The sequence below is a fragment of the Podarcis vaucheri genome (assembly GCF_965113315.1).
Source record: "Podarcis vaucheri genome assembly, chromosome: Z".
Taxonomy (NCBI): Eukaryota; Metazoa; Chordata; class Lepidosauria; order Squamata; family Lacertidae; genus Podarcis; species Podarcis vaucheri.
This window is the reverse complement of record NC_138758.1, coordinates 25,758,312-25,776,255: the sequence shown is the minus strand read 5'-3', so window position 1 is coordinate 25,776,255 and position 17,944 is coordinate 25,758,312. Positions and strand designations below refer to the sequence as shown.

The following is a 17,944-nucleotide window of genomic DNA, read 5'->3' as shown; positions in this document are numbered from 1 at the left end:
GCAATACAAAACTTTTATAAAATCTTGTGTGAACCACATAAACATGTGTTAACCACACATAAACTTATTTTTCAATTAAGACTGTTAGAGAGTCTCACTGGTTCAAAAAGTGTTGGTTTTTATTAATTTCATGAGGCAACATTCAGAGAAACTATACCAACTTATCAGTGCTTGAAGCATGATCACTATACTACTAGTTTCAAATGTGTTTAATAATGGCAAAGGTGTGAAGAAGGTTCCCAAGGAACTTTTGGAGCATAATTCACACTGAGTAAAAAGTGATAAGAATACTAGAAGAATGAAAAGTCTAATTGAATAGCATTTCATTTCCAGGCTATGATATGTCTACTTTCATCAGACGATACAGCAGATACTTGAATGAAAAAGCACTTTCTTACAGACTTGTAGCAGTTGATTTCACCAAAATGAAAAGAGGGTAAGAATTCCATTTATTTTTATGCTCTTCTAGTGACTGGATGGGCATCAAAGTGTTTGAGAAAGCAAAATTGTCAAAACAGAGTTTGGAAATTTGTGCAAAAAAACATGTTCTGATGTGAAATTTGAAGTATGCAGTGATAGAAAAATGCAACTTTTGGAGCATTGAATCTGACAGTACATAAAATGTTCAGTGGCACTGTTGCAACAGCTTGCATAAACTTTTAGGTATAAGTTTGAACCTTTTGGGAGATCAGAATATTCTTTAAAGTATTTTATATGGAATAATTTGATGCAGAACTTTGGAAAATACTATTCTATATATGTTATTCAAAAGTCCCACTGATTTCAATGGGCAGCAGTAGAGTCCTCTTTGTTTGATATAATCTGTAGTGCTGACATCGGATACCATAATAGTGTGTTCAATGATTGTATTTGTTTGGTTTATTTTCTATTTTATTTTGAAGGATTGATGGTGTGATGAGAACAATGAATACTGAAAAACTTCTGAAAACACTCCCAATTATTCAGAATCAACTAGATGCACTTCTCGATTTTGATGTAAGCACTGTAGCTGTTATTTATTACTACAATCCATGATAAGCTTTATGGAGGGTGAAAAATGTGTTGTGATTTCACTTTCTAGTGATTTGACTAAAAAAATCTTTTTGCTTTTTACGCAGGCAAACCCAAATGAACTAACGAATGGTGTAATAAATGCTGCTTTCATGCTCCTCTTTAAAGATTCCATTAGACTTTTTGCAGCCTATAATGAGGGGATCATTAACTTGTTAGGTATGTGAAACAAAACACAACAATTGTTTAAACATTTACCAGTGGAGACCTGTATAAATATGCAGATGTGGTTTTGTTTGTAATATCTTCCATGTTCATTTCTCCCTTCACTCCCTTGTGTTCTTTTCCATGTGTTTCTCTCTCCCTTCTCTCCCTCTTTCCTTCCCCCTTCATTGAACTTGCACATAATAATCCTAAATTTTGCTGATTCACACATCATAGTAAGCCAAGTCTCCTCGTTTGTTTCTCCTGGCTCCAGGCAGGGCAGAGTGAAGTGGGAGCAGTTGAGCAATGTTGCTCATTTGCAACAATCCACGGTTAATTTCTTGCTTTGGCTTACCAAGACATGCAAGCCAGCCCATTCACTACTTTTATACTTACACCATGTTCAAATAGTTTCTCTTAAACATGTGCACATAGCTAACGGATGGCCAACACCTTAATAGTCCTGCCTATTATCTCTTCTGTTGCACTCCTTCTCATAACAGTACACATAATTCTAGTGTGCCAGAAATTTATTTTATATTTAAACTACTAGGCAGCTGAAGTGTTCATAGACATAGCTTAACACTTCAGTGCTAAGCCAATGTCTAGGGAAGACTCATTTCACCCTGCAGAATTCAATAGCTGGTTTCTATTGTCTTTTCTTTTGTTGTGTTTATCTGATTTTAAAGGGTAGTGGTGGCTGGAGTAACTTGGCAAAAACACTTAAAGCTTTTGTGTGTGTGTGCTCTCATTTTATGCTCCAGTGATGGCCATGGTAATATGTAAAAGTTCTTGGGTGTGATGACAGCAAGAGTGCATGCTTATGCTCAGAAAGTGCTTTATATATATATATTATTATTTTCAGTGTAGTTAAGGCTTTGATTGATGTTCTGATTGTTTGGAAGATATGGAAGCTTGTTTGTCAGTGTTTGAATATGATTGGCTTACTAATTAAGTTCCTACAGTATTCTAAACTCAAACAAATTTAATGTGTGTGCAGTAAACCAGAAGATTGTAGGCCCCTTCTGAGACTCACACTAGCAATAGCAATAGATTTTGATCAGTGTATTCATCCTCAGCTGCAGATATATCTTTTCAGCTGACCTTCAGTTCTTCTTCAGGCTTTGCAATCCCTGCTTCTGTCAGTGAAGTTCCTGTGAAGGGCACTTGTTGAATAAACTTAACTGTTATTGGTGGATTCATTTTATGGTCTTGGCTAAAACTGCTGTTAAATAAAGTTGAAATCAGTTAGTGAAATCTTCAAATAGTAAAGCATCAAACCTAGCCTTTTTAAGTTTAACATACCACTTTATTATTAATAATAATAATATTATGTTACTGTTCTTTTATTTACACACAATTTTTTCTTTGAATTTCATGCTTCAGAAAAGTATTTTGATATGAAGAAGAACCAGTGCAAAGAAGGTCTGGATATTTACAAAAAATTCTTAGCCAGAATGACCAAATTGTCAGAATTCCTCAAAGTGGCAGAGGTAAATAAATCCAGTAGCATTAGTAGTATTTCATTTAGCTCTCTGGACTGGTACAGTAATAAGTGCTTATGATCACAATTTCATGCAAGTTATGTATGTTGCTGAATGTAAACATCACTTAAACTATGTACATTTAAGGGTATATTTTGAAAGCTCTGTTTCTATTCATTTTTATCAACTAAGAAATGCCTGTTGAACAAAGGTTGTGGTTTTTTAAAAACTTATCTATTGAATATTTTTTTCCTCCAAAGTTCTGACAAGCTATTTATTACTATTTCTGGTAACTGAAATATATAAAATCTTAAGAAATACCTTTCAGGATCTCCATATGAAATTTAGCTTAGAAGTTGCATTTAGAGTTGTACCAGTTCAGAAAGCTCTCCATGTCCTCCCTGTTCCCTTAGCTTTTATGTAGACATTCAGATCCACAGTTCTTTCTTTTCATTGCCACTGCATGTAGTAATGTACATTTTTTTCCTTTTTTGTGAACCCAGCAAGTTGGAATTGATCAGGGTGACATTCCAGATCTTACTCAGGTCAGTGTACATTTCATATTAATTTAACCCCCAAGTCCTGTGTCCTTTTGTGATTTTAATAGTTAGTGTTCCATTCTATACATTCTGAGAAATCATTTTCTTCCATATATACTATATATGGAAATACATGCCATTTTTCCTGTAACCTTTTTTGCTTCATATAGGTAATGTGCTCAGTAACAATTAATGCTTTTGTTTTTCCTGTGCTGTTTTGGAGAATATTATTACTAGAAATTTTTGGTGTTTATTTAAAACCAACACCACCACCCTTAAAACACATGGGGTTGGATACCTAAACCTGGTGCTTTGTTTTAATCAGCAATTTACACAAACTGAGCAAGCGGGGCAGTACAACTACTTCACTTGCTGAACAGCTTTCCCCTCCCCTTGCTCAGGAGGGGACCATAGCACAATGGAAGAGCATATGCTTGGCTCAACATCCTTTAAAAAAATAAATCAGTAAAATCTCTCTGCCTGGGAACCTGGAGAGCCTGTGCTCATCAGAGTAGACATTATTGGGCAAATAGTCTGACTTGGTATAAAGCAGCTTCCAATGTTCCTGTGTGTTTCAGAGATTTTTTTAAAAAATGTAATTGAAAGCCAGGGAGGGAGTTGACTGTTCAAATAAAAAGTAGAAAATGGAGGCCTCTAAAGTTGTCCTTTGGGTGCTGACATAGGTATAAACTCCTGGTTATGGAAACTATATAGTTTCTTCTATGAGGTTTGCTGGTGCTCATACACCAGGCATATTATTCAGAAGTTGCAGCCACAGCTACAAAGACTTGATGAGGCCTATAGCTCAGTGGCAGAGCAAACTTTATCTGAAAATGGCCCAATATTCAATCTCCAGGATCTCTAGTTATAGGATACAGTTAGCAAAGCTAGGCAAGAATTTAACTTAAAGAGTTTAGAGAGCTAAACACTGGGCTAAACAAAACAACAGTCTGATTCAATGTAAAATAGCCCCACGTGTTCACACACTGGGGGGTGTACAGAATTAATTCCTGTAGGACAGCTCTACAAAGTGAAAAATTCTTGCTAGCTAGCTCAGAATCTGATACAGTAGTTCACATGCTGCTGATGTTACAACATTGCATCAAATGGTTCCCTAGATCCCTCTTAATCTTCGTGGATCTTTCCATTTGCTGGCACCATGCCATGCTCTTCTGTTTCTTTTCTTGTCCCAAATAGGCATTGCCTTTTGTACCTACTTGCGCATGTCATCCCTCTGTCCCCTTTTTTTTATTATTGCCTCTACAGTTGCTTAACTCCTGTCTGTTTCTGTCTTACCAATCCAATGAGACAGCCCCCACAATGTGTCAATTGCTTTGTCAGCCCTTCTGGCTTCTTGACTGTTCTGATGACTTGGGTGCCTAGTAAAGGCAAGGTACTCCTTTTGACTGCATGCCCCTGAAGTGGGTCCCTTCTTTAAAATGTTGTGTGTGTCCCCCCACATTTTTGGGGGTCACACCATTAATACCCCACTGAATGGCTTCAGACTTCTGTACATGTTGAATCTTAATCTGACAAACTGGGAGCAAAACTAGGACTATTATGTTTGTGTGGAGCCCTGCTGAATAATGCAAGCTATAGAAGCGTGGGGAGGTTTTTGTTTTTTGTTTTTAATGCAAACATAGGCAAAGAAAAACAATAGGTGATATCCAATGTTAGGAGCAGACACCGTGAAATCAATGCAGATCACCCCAGTCTTTGGGTAAGCTTCAGTGGTTTATTTCAGTGGGAATGAAGTGCAACTACCTTAGTGTGCATCCAGCCTTAGTATGCATCCAGGAGATGTTGAATTGATTTACCTACTCTCTTTCAAGCAGTTCATATGCCACCCCTTGTGAATCAAAGCTACAGTGATGCACAATACAGGAATCTTCATTAATACAGTGTCTAATGCCTTTGGAACAACTTTTGCAAGTTAGCTCTTTAGAACTATTACCTTGGCATAATAGTTGTTTTCTTTTACTTTGGGAGGCTTAGTTTGAGCCCTTGCAGAACAGCCAATTTTTTCTGTAAATACTATATGTGCCATGTTTTGGAGAAATGCAATCCACTCCATTTACCTGTGTGTGAGCATCTAGTAAAACAAAATGACACTCAGGTAGTTTATGGAGCTGAGCCGTTTTAAAATGAATTCAGCATTCTTCAGTTGTGCATATCATGTGCTCTTGTTTCTGATCATTTTGTCTACTGTAGAAGTTAATGAGCTGTGTGCTGATGAATCTTTTTTACAAGTAAATATAAGGAACGTTTCAGACTCTAGCATACCAACATAATAAACTGAAAACTTCACTGTGGAATTGTCAGGGCTAACCGATTTCACTTCAAGAACTGGTATTGCTGGGGTGCTCCTACGGTTCTCTGGAATAGTTCCTGAAAACAACTCATCTGGAAGATGGTGACAGAAATGTTATAACAAGCCTCCTGCCTAAATTTTTTAAAAAAACAACCTTGCTCAAAGAGAGAGCAATGTTTTGCCTGCAAAAGGACCCAGATTTAGTCCCTGGAAGCTCAAAATAAAAAGGACCATGTAGGAGATAATGGAAAAGATTGCTGCCTTTGGTTCTGGCAAGCTGTTGCCAGTCAGAATCAGCAATGCTGGGTCTTATTGGCAAGTTGTCTGACCTGATGTAAGGCAGCCACTGTTCATTTCGCTCAGTTATGAGATTATGGTGGAAAGTAGATGTGGAGGCTTTGAGGCCATTGTCTTTCCTCTCTATGAATATACCTTACATATAAGTGATTTCTTTTGTATTTGGAGTGGAAAAATGTAAAGAAGAAGAAGTAGTAGTTTGCAATCCTGCATACATTTGATAAGAATTTTCACTTTAGGCTCCCAGCAGTCTTCTTGAAGCTTTGGAGCAGCATCTGGCTTCACTGGAAGGGAAGAAGACAAAGGAGGTTTCAGCTGCTAGCAGGTAATAAATAGGAAGGTAGACTGCAACCAGAGTATTGATTATTGGCATACTGGAGTGTTGAAGTATAGGATGTTCCCATCTCTTATTTTTTATGACTTCAATGTAATGTAGCAGAATTGTTTCTTCTCAAATAGTATGGGCAAAAGTGGGTGATAACACCAAAGCAATAATGCAAAGCAGGCTGTTAAAGTTGCACAGAAGATTTACTGAATTGTATAATTAGCCCAAAGCATCTGCTGCTATCATCTGCCTTTAAGAGTGGGTGGGTGGAATTATGGGCTAAAATGGGAAAAATAATTCTTTTTCCCCCCACACTCCCTGAAAAGAACCCGGTGAATTCCTCAGTTCTCCACCTAAATGACTTAGTACTGTCTACATGCATATGGTCATCTTGGTAGCTGCCTCATACGTGTGGAATTACCCTCCCTTTGAGATCTCTTATCTCTTGTAAGCACTCTAAAAATCTTTATTTGGATTTACTTTGGATTTCCAGACAAATCAGATCATTTTTCATCGCGAAGTATACTCTAAACCAGTGGTTCCCAAACGACCATGGACCTCAGTGGACTATCTAATAATTTTCCTGCCTGTTGTAACAACTGTAATATGTTGTGCTTATTTTATTGTAATTTGTTGTATTTTGTAATCCAGTTTAAGTGCATAAAAAAGCATGGTAAACATGGATACTTTGAGATATCATGTTTCGCACTCATTTACAGTGGTACCTCTGGCTAAGTATTTAATTTGTTCCGGAAGTCCGTACTTAACGTGAAACTGTTCCTAACCTGAAGCACCACTTTAGCTAATGGGGCCTCCTGCTGCTGCTGCACCGCTGGAGCACGATTTCTGTTCTCATCCCGAAGCAAAGTTCTTAACCTGAAGCACTATTTCTGGGTTAGCAGAGTCTGTAACCTGAAGCATATATAACCTGAAGCGTATATAACCCGAGGTACCACTGTACTTGAATTCAAGTCCCTCTCAGTTCAGTGAGCTTTCTTCCCAGGTAAGTGTACATAGGATCCCAGATGCTATGCCCTTCTATCATTCTTTGCCAGGTTAATTTGGAGAAGACTAACGTTGTAGGGATCTGAATTCTGTCCTGCTTCCCCCTTACTCATGAACTATCTAGGTGATGCTTGAAGCTTCCTTCGAGTTCAAAGATCTTAAATATGTGGTCCTTTTCCTTTAAAATTTCAGAGCAAGCACCCTATCCAATGCAGTTTCTACACTTGCCAACACAGGAATGTCCTTCACTAAAATGGACGAAAGAGAGAAACAGCAGGCATTGGAGGAGGAGCAAGCTAGACTTCAAGCACTGAAGGTACTGCTTCTGGTTTTGTTGGACATGCAGAGTCAGAAAATGTGTAAGCTAGTTTGGCAGCTGCACTTCATATACCCCTGTAAAAAGTAACTTGGCTCTGTGTCTTGTTAAAGTGAGAGGGGTGTGTGTGTGTGTGTGTGTGTGTGTGTGGGTGTGTAAGTGAGAAAGAGTGCTTTGAGTGTTTGGGAATTGACCATATGCTGCGGCCTTAGTTTTCATTTTGATCACAGCATCAAATCTCTGACCTATTTTAAAAATCTTGGATTCACAGATCAAGCCAAAGTTGAGCATTTCCACATCTCACTTAGCTTGGTGTGGAAAGAGCCAACCAAATTCTTCATGAAATCAAAGTGATTTGAAAGTGATTAGCTTTGGCTGGATCATGGCCTTAACTCATGAACAGGACAGTCTCACTGATTTTCATGACAGTGGAATATGGCTGGATTACATCATAACACTGTAGAATGGAGATGTGGGTTAACTTCGCAAGATAGTTAAGTTTCATTGTTGGTGTACTTGCATTCTGAAAAACTCACATAATGTAAAATTTGAATTATCTTGCACACCTCTTTTAGGAACAGCGATTGAGAGAGATTTCTGTGGTGTCAAATTCAACTTCTACTTCTGCCTCTCCAAGCACTTTATCAGGGAAGAGTGTAAACACCAATGCTGCAGCTGTTGACCTATTTGCAACACCTGCTCCAACCACCAATAGGTGAGGAATATTTCAATATCGGGTACAAATAATCTAGAGTCAGAACTTCTTCATATTATGGTATTGGAAAGCATTCCCAAGTGGAAACTCAAAATGCTTTGTGGGAATTGAAGAGAACAGGCACTTCATTTGCATAAAGGTTTTAGACTCTCATTCATTGTTTTACTGAAGAGAAACTTGACTAAGTTCCTTTGTTAAAAAAGCAGTTGTAACCTTTCTCCTTCCCTTTTACAATAATCTTTGTAATCAATTAATTGAAAAATTAGGATTGAATACTGAACATCAAGACATATACAGTCATTTTTACATAAAGCATATAACATAGAAGTGATACCAGCAAGAAAAAAATGTAAAAGAAGTTGCTCAAATCTGACTTTGCAATGAGAAATGAATGTATGAGATCAGGCACCAAAGGTTGTACATAGTACTGTCCAAACTTCCAGCCTTAAATTAATATGGCATTCCTCCATGCATTAATAATGACCTCACCCAGTCAACAACTGGATTGTAGACTTTTTCCAATTTAGGAGTTATATCCTGCTTATCCTGCAGTTGAAAATCAACAGCCACAAGAACAATAAATAAAACCAATATAAAAGCCGCATAAAAATTCCACCTTAAAATGTTACAAACCACCAGCAGCAGAACAAATATTAAAACCAATTTAAGATTAAAACGGTCAAATAAAACCAGTTACTAAAAAGGTCAGATGCTGAAAGCCTTCCTTCACCATTTATTGGAAGGCCTATAAAGAGGAGTCCAAACAAGGCTACAGAATCTTCTGCAGCACAAGCCTGGCATTGACAGTATTGTTGGGGTGACAGTGGGTTAATACTTGCTTTATTGTTGTGAACAAAATCTACCTTGGAGAGGAGGATTCTTGGAGGATCTCATCAAATCAAATTTGTGTTGTAAAGTGAAATTTCAAGTTCTTTCTCTCATGTCAGTGGATGTATATGCAGGCATTTCTTGAAGTTGTCTAATGTTCAGATGTTCAAACAGCATAATAAACTTCCTCTTGCTTAAGTATGCCATTTATAGCTGACAACCTTCTTGGAACTTTCAGCATGCCCAATCTTTCTACTGATCTCTTTGATCTCCAACCTGCATTTGTTCCAACGGTACAGAGTACTCCAGCCATAGCAACATCAGCAGGCAGTGCCTGGGGAGGTAAGTTTACTGCTGTGGTTAAACAAAACATTTACAGTCCTTGGAATTAATTGTCTTTACCCTTTCAGATTGTCATACATTCCTGAATGCACAGCTAATCTTATGTTGTCATGTAATCCAGTTGCCTTTATTAATAGCTGTGGCAGAGAAACATGTAATTGATAACAGCAGCTATTATTGTACCCCAAAATTATTGCTGTTTTTCTTCCTAGTTTTATTAGAAACATAAACATCTGCAAATTTTGTCTGCTGAGGGTACGTTACATAGGGTGTAACACAGGCCTTGTTAGAATAAAGTAAAAAAAAAAGAGCAGCTAGTCCCTGGCGGAGCCCCCCGAGGCCTAGGGCAGGTGCACCCGGCTGCCCCCCCCCCCCCGCTGCCACATGGCCCTGGTGTAACATCTTCTCTGCATCTCCTGGTGTGTGTTCTGAACTGTTAGGTCATTGTGAACCAGTTTTCCATAGTAAATGAAACATGTAACAGGAGCAGAGAACATAACAGAATGTTTGTGGTTTGTGGGTATTTGTAACTGTCCCATTTTGCATTTCTGAGTTCTACATCCAAATGCTTAGCTGCTATCAGAACAACTTGAGGTAGGAAGTTTGGTCTACACGGAGTTGCCTCTGCCCATAATTATAACTTGAATGTCTTCCTCTCATTAGGATTCTAGTTAGTGATGGAATTAAATAAGGCTGCTATATAGAACAGATATGTACAGGAGTAAAAATAGTTATGTCCTCAACACATAGAAAATTCGGCTATAGTACAGATATAGTCCAAACCGGTTGTTGAGATGCTGCTTCCCAGCTTCAACTATAGGCACAGTAAGATCATGTCACAAACTCATACTTACAGATATCCTCTCTTGTGCATCATACACTTCTGCGTCAGAGTTTTGGGGAAGGAAAATATAGTGCCAGAAAATCCTACAGGTCACTCTACTTATGAGAAAAGTTAACAAGTGGATAGCTTAACCACCTGCCCCCAGAAGTTAGAAATATGTCTACCAGGAAACAGTGGCTAGCATTCCAGTGCAGAACAAGCAAAGGTTCAGATGTAATGCAGAGACAGGTTATGAGAATTCCATCTCTACTTTATACCTAAAGCAGACTTAGATTGACAGCCAAAGATGAATCTGTGTTGGTAGAATGCAAGGTGTATTTTGTGAGCAAGTCAGTGAGGCTCAAGTAGAAATAGCAACTGCTTGGTCTAAAGACCTGGAAGTGTGTTCTGGTGTAATATATGTTTCCCGCTCCCAAAGGGTTGTGCATTTTTGTATGAAAGACAAAACTGGTATGAATTTCATTCAGTAGTGTTTGGGTGAGCAGACCAATGAGAAACAGCCTTACACAAAACCGTGTTAAGTCCTTACCATCCTGCTTCTGTGAACTCCCCATGTTGTTCAGTGTGTCTTCTCTCTTGAGTACTCCTTGTGTTCTAGTTTTACTTCTTTCCCTTTCTTTCAACCTAATGCTGTATCTGAAAGGAACTTTCTCATCCACAAATGGTTGTGTTGGGTCTCCACCCCACCTGGACCTCTTTGATATGAAGCCAGTTGAAGAAGCTGTAAAAAGTACCACCCCTTTTGTGACATCCACCTTTACCTCCAAACAAACAGTGGAACTGTTTAGTGGTAAATCATCCTCTAATTTCTTTCCAAATATACATTATTACAGTGATTCTAATATTTCTAATTGTATTAATTCTCAGTTTCTGCATTAATTTTCTTAGTTTCAACTCAAAACCACATTACAACTGCTAATTGTTGGTCAGATAACTCTGACAGTTTTAATTAAGAATCAAAATTGTGCACTTTAAATATGCAAAATTGCATGTGTTACTTTTGACATGTTCATGACCATAACCTTTTTTTTAAAAAAGGGTGTGTATATGTGTGTGTGTGTGTGTGTGTGTATCATATATACATGATTGGGTTTCCAAAGTTCTATAATTCACTAGATGCCCCTTCTTAAATCTGGGGTCTACTTTGTTCCTTTCTTTCTCTACACTACCCTGTACTTTTCTTATAAATGTTTACATAACATCAGCCTCTTAGAATTGCAGAACTATTTAATGACAACAGTACCAATAATTTTTATTATCATTTGTAGGATATCCCCTTAATTCGGTACCACAGAATACTGCCTCTTCAACAGTCAATGTGGATTTTGATGCTGTATTTGGTGGCAAATCAGCAGTACAAGAATTTAGAACTGCAACAGGTAAAGCTATTTAATGTGTTTCAAATTTCTGCATTTTATAAAGCCAGCAGCTACTTTTATTTGTCTAGTTATATAGATCATTGGATTCAGTATTTGCCTTTTTATCAGATAATTATTTTATATAATGTCAATCTGTAAAACACTGCTTTCCAGAATGCATGGAAGACAGAGCACCAATTCTTCACATGTATGGACAGCTAGTGGCTAAGGAGTGGAAAGCAAATGAATAAACCTATCTGGCAAATTTCCTTCTTGTCATTTATTGCGCAGCCATAACTTTTCTCTGTATGTTTCCTTTCCTTGAACATGCATGAATAGCCTTTCCTCAGAGTCCCGGGCTGCTAAATGTTGTTCTTGGCATTTCCATTAGGTTGGGGAGACCTGTGGCCCTCAAGATATTGCTGATCTACATCTTCCATCATCCCTGACCCTTGGCCATTCTGGCTGGGGTTGATGGGCATTGGAATCTCAAAACAATTGTAGGGCAGCAGGAATGCCCACTGTTGTATTAGACATTAAAGCTCAGCCACAAGAGGAGGGGAAAATAGTCCTTGCTCTTTTCTACTTGCTAGTTAGTCACTTGCTGACTCACCATGCTGCCTAATCATGGGGATGAAGTCATACTTTAATTTTGCTTAAATGGTGTATCAAATGGTTTTATTCGCTGGAGGGTGCCTGTCTTTTTAAACTGATGGACTTAAATAATTTAAATTTAGAAATTCTAAGCTCCTTAGAATGTTTCTGATTAAATTGTCTTTTAGAAAAAAGTTACCTGCCCCAAAGTACAAGTGCTTAGTTCTGTTTCCTGCTAATCTAATACCCATTGTGATTGTCCTTTTCTTTATTTTTGGTATATTTCAATGTGGCGTTCCGGATCATGGATTTCAATGGGTAAGTTAATAAAGTGATTGTAAGCTTAAGGCTGCAATCCTATGCATGCTTAACCTGGGAGTGAGCCCCACTGAATAGCACAGAATTCTGTTCTCTGTAAACATAAATAAGTTTGTGCTACCCGTGGTCTCTGCCCTTAAGTGTAACCCAGGAAGTAAAATCAAGGGCTTTAAGGTTCTTCTTACTCATAGCAATGATTTTACATAGAAAGGCCACCTGGGCATTTATAGGTTGTGAGCAGGAAACTGCTCCTCAATGAGCACTTGAAAGGTGTTTGTGCAGAGATTAGTCTGATTGGTGTACAGACCAAAAATGCTTCTCTTATCCACCTCAAATGCACATGCTTCCAGAGTTTCCTGGGCACTCAATATTGTGTTCAACTGCAAGGGAGGGAATGAATATGATTGTAAAAGAATACATGCCCAGATCAGAGTCCTCAATTGAAATGAATGTGGAACTATCTTAGATTGCAGAGGACAAAACTCAACTCCTGTGACCATAGGAATGCATTGTCTTAAAACATACTGGAACATAAGATGAGCCCTGTTTGACCAGTGCCTATTTAGAGACCCAGATCAGAAAACCGAGGCAGGCATCCAGGATGGGGTTGTACTTCCTCGGAAGAAGCACATCCACAGCTTGGGCCTGTTTCTGGATTCAACACTGTCACTGGAAGCTCAGGTGACTTCTGTGACCAGAACCCCTTTTTCCAGCTCTGGGTGTTCTGCCAGCAATGGCCCCGTTTGGACAGAAATGACTTGGCCACCGCACTTTATGCTCTTGTAACTTCCAGATTCAATTACTGTGATGTGGTCCATGTGGGGCTGGCCTTGAAGGCAACTTTTAAACTTCAACTGGCCCCAAATGCAGCAGCCAGATTCTGTTTAGATCTCATATAACTCCTGTTTTAAAACAGCTGCACTGGTTACTAGTTTGTTCCCAGTTGCTCACAATTAATGAGTAAAGCCCTAAAACACCCAGGCCCTGAATAATTGAAAGACTGCAACAAGCCCTGTCAGGTGTTAAGATTGGCAGAGGGCACCCTGTTGATTATTTCACTGCCCCCAGAAGCTTGGGGTGGGGTGCCTGGGAGAGTGCATTCTCTGCAACAGACCCTAAATTGTGGAACTCTCTCCCCATAGAGATGTGTCTGGTATCTTCATTATACAGCTTTCAGAAAATGTTGAAGGCATATATCTCTTTAACCTGGCTTTTGACACATGAGTTAAATATATATTTAGTTCCCAACTTATTTCTGCTATTTTAAGTTGCTTGTTTTTAACATTGTGCTTTAATTGTTGAAATCTACCTTGAGGGTAAAGGATGGGTAATAATAATAGTCTAGCATCCTGTTCTCACAGTGGCTGACCAAAGTGCAAGAACACTCTCTCCATTCTCACTCCCCAGCTACTGCCTCCAACACTGAATGCTTCTCTATAGGAACCACCACTTCCAAGACAAACATTGCCAGGGGAAGGCAAACAGCCGGTCTCTAAGGACCATTACATCATGGTGTTTTAGCATGCCTGCAGTTCTTAGCTGTTATATTTGCCTAACGCTAAGAACATGATCCTTGCATTAAAAAACTTTTATTGATCTTTATCATTCCCCTCTTCTGGAGAACTCAGGCCAATGTACATGGCACTCCCCCCTTTTCTTCACACCAACCCTTTGAGGTTGGCTAGTCTGAGAGATGATGAGTGGCTTAAGATCACCCAGGAAGGATAGTGGCCGATTAGGTTGCTGTACCTAATTCCAGCATTCAAACTACCACACACGCTGGCTTTAAAGTACTTAAGACACCTGAAGGCTATAATTGAAACATTGCTATCTAATTTCTTTTAACTGATTATTCTGATAAAATAAACATTATGACCTCCCCATCTACGCCCACTCCAGTTTTGTAAATTTCCTCTTTTTGGTGCTGCTTGGGCAAGTCCATTTCCTGCACTGATGGTTGTGTGTGGGTTTTGGTTTGTGCTTTCTAATTTTACATCTCTAAGACAGTGCAATTGTCAAACCACCATATACATAGGAGAAACTGTGGTTATCTTTGTGTGCATTAAAATATTTTGTACACTTTCAAGACTGCTTGAAAATCCAGGGTTTAAGAATTCCTTTTTAAAGCTTTGAAGTGTAAATCTTACATTCCAGCAGCTTATTAGAATTTTGTCTAGAATCATTTTTTCCAGGAATAATGTGGGGTTTAACCTATATCTTGTCTAATCTTTAAGCTCTTTTGAAATGGAAACTGTACATAAAAGCTAATACTGGCTAGAATTCAGTTTCCATTGCTCTCGGTAAATAGTGTGCTTAGGTGGGTTTGCACATCCCAGCTTCGCCAAAATATACATTCTGACATTTCAGTGAGTATCACAGTATAGATGTAACTCTTATTCCTACATCTGTGGATGTAAGCAGACTATCACATATACAACTAATTTAACTAGGCGAAAAGGGTTGTGGCATTTTATTGGGAGAAGGGGATTTCTGGGTGGTGGTACCCTTTTCTGCCTTCTGTTACCAGTTGAAATGATAGCTGCAAACCAATAATACTCTTTTTTTAAAAGGTTATCTCCTTTGTACCCAGTCTTTAATTTACAGATGATGTATTGCAACCAACAGTACAAGCTCAAAATCAGAGAGTAGCTTTAATTGGTCAGCACAGTGGGAAGATTTTGGCCAATGACCTTGATTCTTCACTTGCTAATCTGGTTGGAAGTAAGTTTAACACTTTCATTTTTAAAGAAAGGCTTCCCTACGTTTATTATGAAAGGAATTCTAAATCTTAATTAAATGTTTTTTGGTGTTTTATTACAGATCTTGGCTTTGGAGGAACACCATCGAAAAAGTGAGACATATATTCCTTAATTTCATAATTTCTAATTATATATTGATAAAAATGTCCTTGACTTGTGTTTGCATTGCTGAGCTATCACAGAATTTTCTAATATTCAGTGTTGTGCCAATACAATCATTCTGTGAGAGCAAATATTGCCTAACGGAACAGACCTTAACCTTCAAAAGGAGACATTCAGCAATAGCTTTTTAAGATTGTTTTGAGTTATTAAGAAGATTTATAGCCTGCCTTCGTACAAGCCCAGGGGTTCAAGGTAGTGCTTTTTTCTTTTTTTTTAGTTACATTTTACAAATACACATACATACAGAAAAACAGAAAAAGAATTTAAAAAATAGAGAAGAAGAAGAAATAAAAAACATAAGAAGAAAAAGAAAGAAAGTTTAAAAAAAACCTGAACATTTTCAGTTATACATCTTTGTATTTACAAGCCATCTTTTTACAACTTCTGGCTCATCTCCCTTATTTGTAACTTCCCGCCTCCCTTAAACGATTCCTAATAATTCATTATTTCTTATTATCTGTATTCAGTTAATAAGTCTGTGGAGAGCATTCTAATTGCCAGTGGGAGTTTAATCTACACTAAGCCAAGCGAAGTCTTGGGAACCTCTTTTTTCCATATAATTTATGAAAACATCCCGTTTTAACATCCAGCTAAAAATACAAAATTAAGCAAAGATTAAAAACAAACCCAATCTCCCCATGTAACACCTGGCTGTTCTGGTAGTCATTTCCGGGCCAGGGTTGGGGCACAAATCCCACTCCAAAAACATGTGATGCAACTGATTTCATGAATAGCACTATTGTTCAAGTATTGGAAAAGAAAGGTTTGTAAAACTTTCACCATCCTGCCAGTCTCTTCTGACTAGAGGGGGGGAAATCCAAATGTTTTAATTCTAAACATTCAAAAATTAACATATATATCTTGCTATAATCAATAACTAAAACAGGTAAAGAAGAAGTCCCAGAGTAAAAGATGTTAAAAGTCTAATTTAATTGACTATAAAACAAATCACAAATAGAATTTGCCTGTAAGTGCAGTGACATCAAACTTGCCACCATGTGCTCTGAGTCGTGCTTCACACCTTGGGTGTAGGGATGCTATCAATAAGGCACAGGGTGTGGGATGTTCCTGGCGCAGGTGAATTGTTAACATTGCTAATAAAAATATTGTTTTGACCAGGTGGTGGGCTGGTTGGTATGATTTAAAATTTGCCTAAACCTCTGGGAACTGCTTTGTGAGAGCAGTTTCCGATGTATAAAGCCAGCTGAGTTATCTGCTACCTTAGCAGTAACCGTAGCACCAGTTTTATGGAAATTTGGCTCTCTTACTTGCCAGGCTCTTTCTGAAGTAAGCACACCTTGAAACAAACGGAGGAAGTAATTTATTTTGCAGTTATGAATTTAATAAAAAGTAGATGTGGTGCTTAAAAAGTTACATATACCAAATGCTATGATCTAGGGGCCGTGAAGTGTAATTATAGTGGCAGGTAAAAGAAATTAGTGATTAACAGAACAGTTCCATATATTGCAGTATCATTTCAGCTGTTCTCCATATGTAACTGCTCAGCTTTCAATTCGTTTTTAGATCTGATATGCAGTGGAATCAGCCTACAGAGAAGAAACTTACTGGTGGAACCAACTGGCAAGCGAAAACAAGCACCTCAACTACATGGAATACTGTCCCTATTCCTCCTGCTCCACAGATGGTAATACTTACAGTATTTTCAGCCTTTAAATTGTTTGTGTGTTTGCCTTTCCCCTGTATTTCACAAAGCATTCTTGTCAAAATTTTGAGAGGAATTTACCAATAAGGCTTTGGCATGAAATTTTAGAATCCCAAGGGAGAGGATTTGGACATAAAATAAATTGGAGGTTACAGTGCATCTTGTATAGCATGTAAATACTTTAGTACCTTCTAGATGTGATTCTCTGTATTTTTTAAAGTATTTTTGTGATAAAAATATTGGCCAGAATCCAAAGAACTACTTAATTGCACACTAGGGGCTGGTGCTACCCTAGTGGAATTGTTGCCTTGTTTTTCTCTGAGCACTTTACAGCCATCATAAACTGGCTTTGAGACTCCCCTTCAAGATGTTTATATTTTATTACTTTAAATGATTTTAATGTTGTAAGCTGCAGAAGGAAAATACTGTATTCTGAAGGTAGCTAATGTGTACTAAATTGAAATTAAAGGGCTTTGGAGAAGCAGCTGAAGAGAAACAGCCCTATAAACCCTGGTACATGTACACTTCTGGTCTCCAGTTCTTTGTGGATTGGTGTTTTATTTTTGACAGGATCCTGGCAGATATGACAAAAATTCATAGCCTTGTATTCCAGCTCCCAGTAACAGGTGCTTGATGCCTTCTAACTTGTTTGTAGTAGCACAGATTGCAGCTTTACTGTTTCGGTGTGAATTGCTCTTATGTATATAAATGGTAGCTCTTTCTTAGATATCTATTATGCTTCCTGGTTGCTTCAAATCTGAGTTGAAAAGCATGAATCAAATTAATGAAAATATTCTCCTTAGCTATTCCTTCCTTATATGGAAAGAGAACTTTCTCTGTACAAAAGAGCAGTCAAATAATATAGCTGC

At 38.1% G+C, this 17,944-nt stretch overlaps 1 protein-coding gene across 2 annotated transcripts in view; it reads left to right on the top strand.

The window, feature by feature from the left end:
* LOC309523907 (phosphatidylinositol-binding clathrin assembly protein-like) overlaps nucleotides 1–17,944 on the top strand; it is a 49,020-nt gene that overhangs the window by 25,101 nt on the left and 5,975 nt on the right. Inside the window, exons 4-17 of one of the 2 annotated variants that reach the window (XM_082208130.1) lie at nucleotides 334–436; nucleotides 903–996; nucleotides 1,119–1,230; nucleotides 2,602–2,708; nucleotides 3,203–3,244; nucleotides 6,086–6,171; nucleotides 7,369–7,492; nucleotides 8,068–8,207; nucleotides 9,274–9,377; nucleotides 10,865–11,011; nucleotides 11,490–11,600; nucleotides 15,096–15,212; nucleotides 15,312–15,342; nucleotides 16,937–17,057. In XM_082208130.1, coding sequence (XP_082064256.1) covers nucleotides 334–436; nucleotides 903–996; nucleotides 1,119–1,230; nucleotides 2,602–2,708; nucleotides 3,203–3,244; nucleotides 6,086–6,171; nucleotides 7,369–7,492; nucleotides 8,068–8,207; nucleotides 9,274–9,377; nucleotides 10,865–11,011; nucleotides 11,490–11,600; nucleotides 15,096–15,212; nucleotides 15,312–15,342; nucleotides 16,937–17,057 — 1,439 coding nt within the window. The remainder of the gene's footprint in view (nucleotides 1–333; nucleotides 437–902; nucleotides 997–1,118; nucleotides 1,231–2,601; nucleotides 2,709–3,202; nucleotides 3,245–6,085; nucleotides 6,172–7,368; nucleotides 7,493–8,067; nucleotides 8,208–9,273; nucleotides 9,378–10,864; nucleotides 11,012–11,489; nucleotides 11,601–15,095; nucleotides 15,213–15,311; nucleotides 15,343–16,936; nucleotides 17,058–17,944) is intronic. The other variant, XM_082208131.1, reaches the window with a different exon arrangement.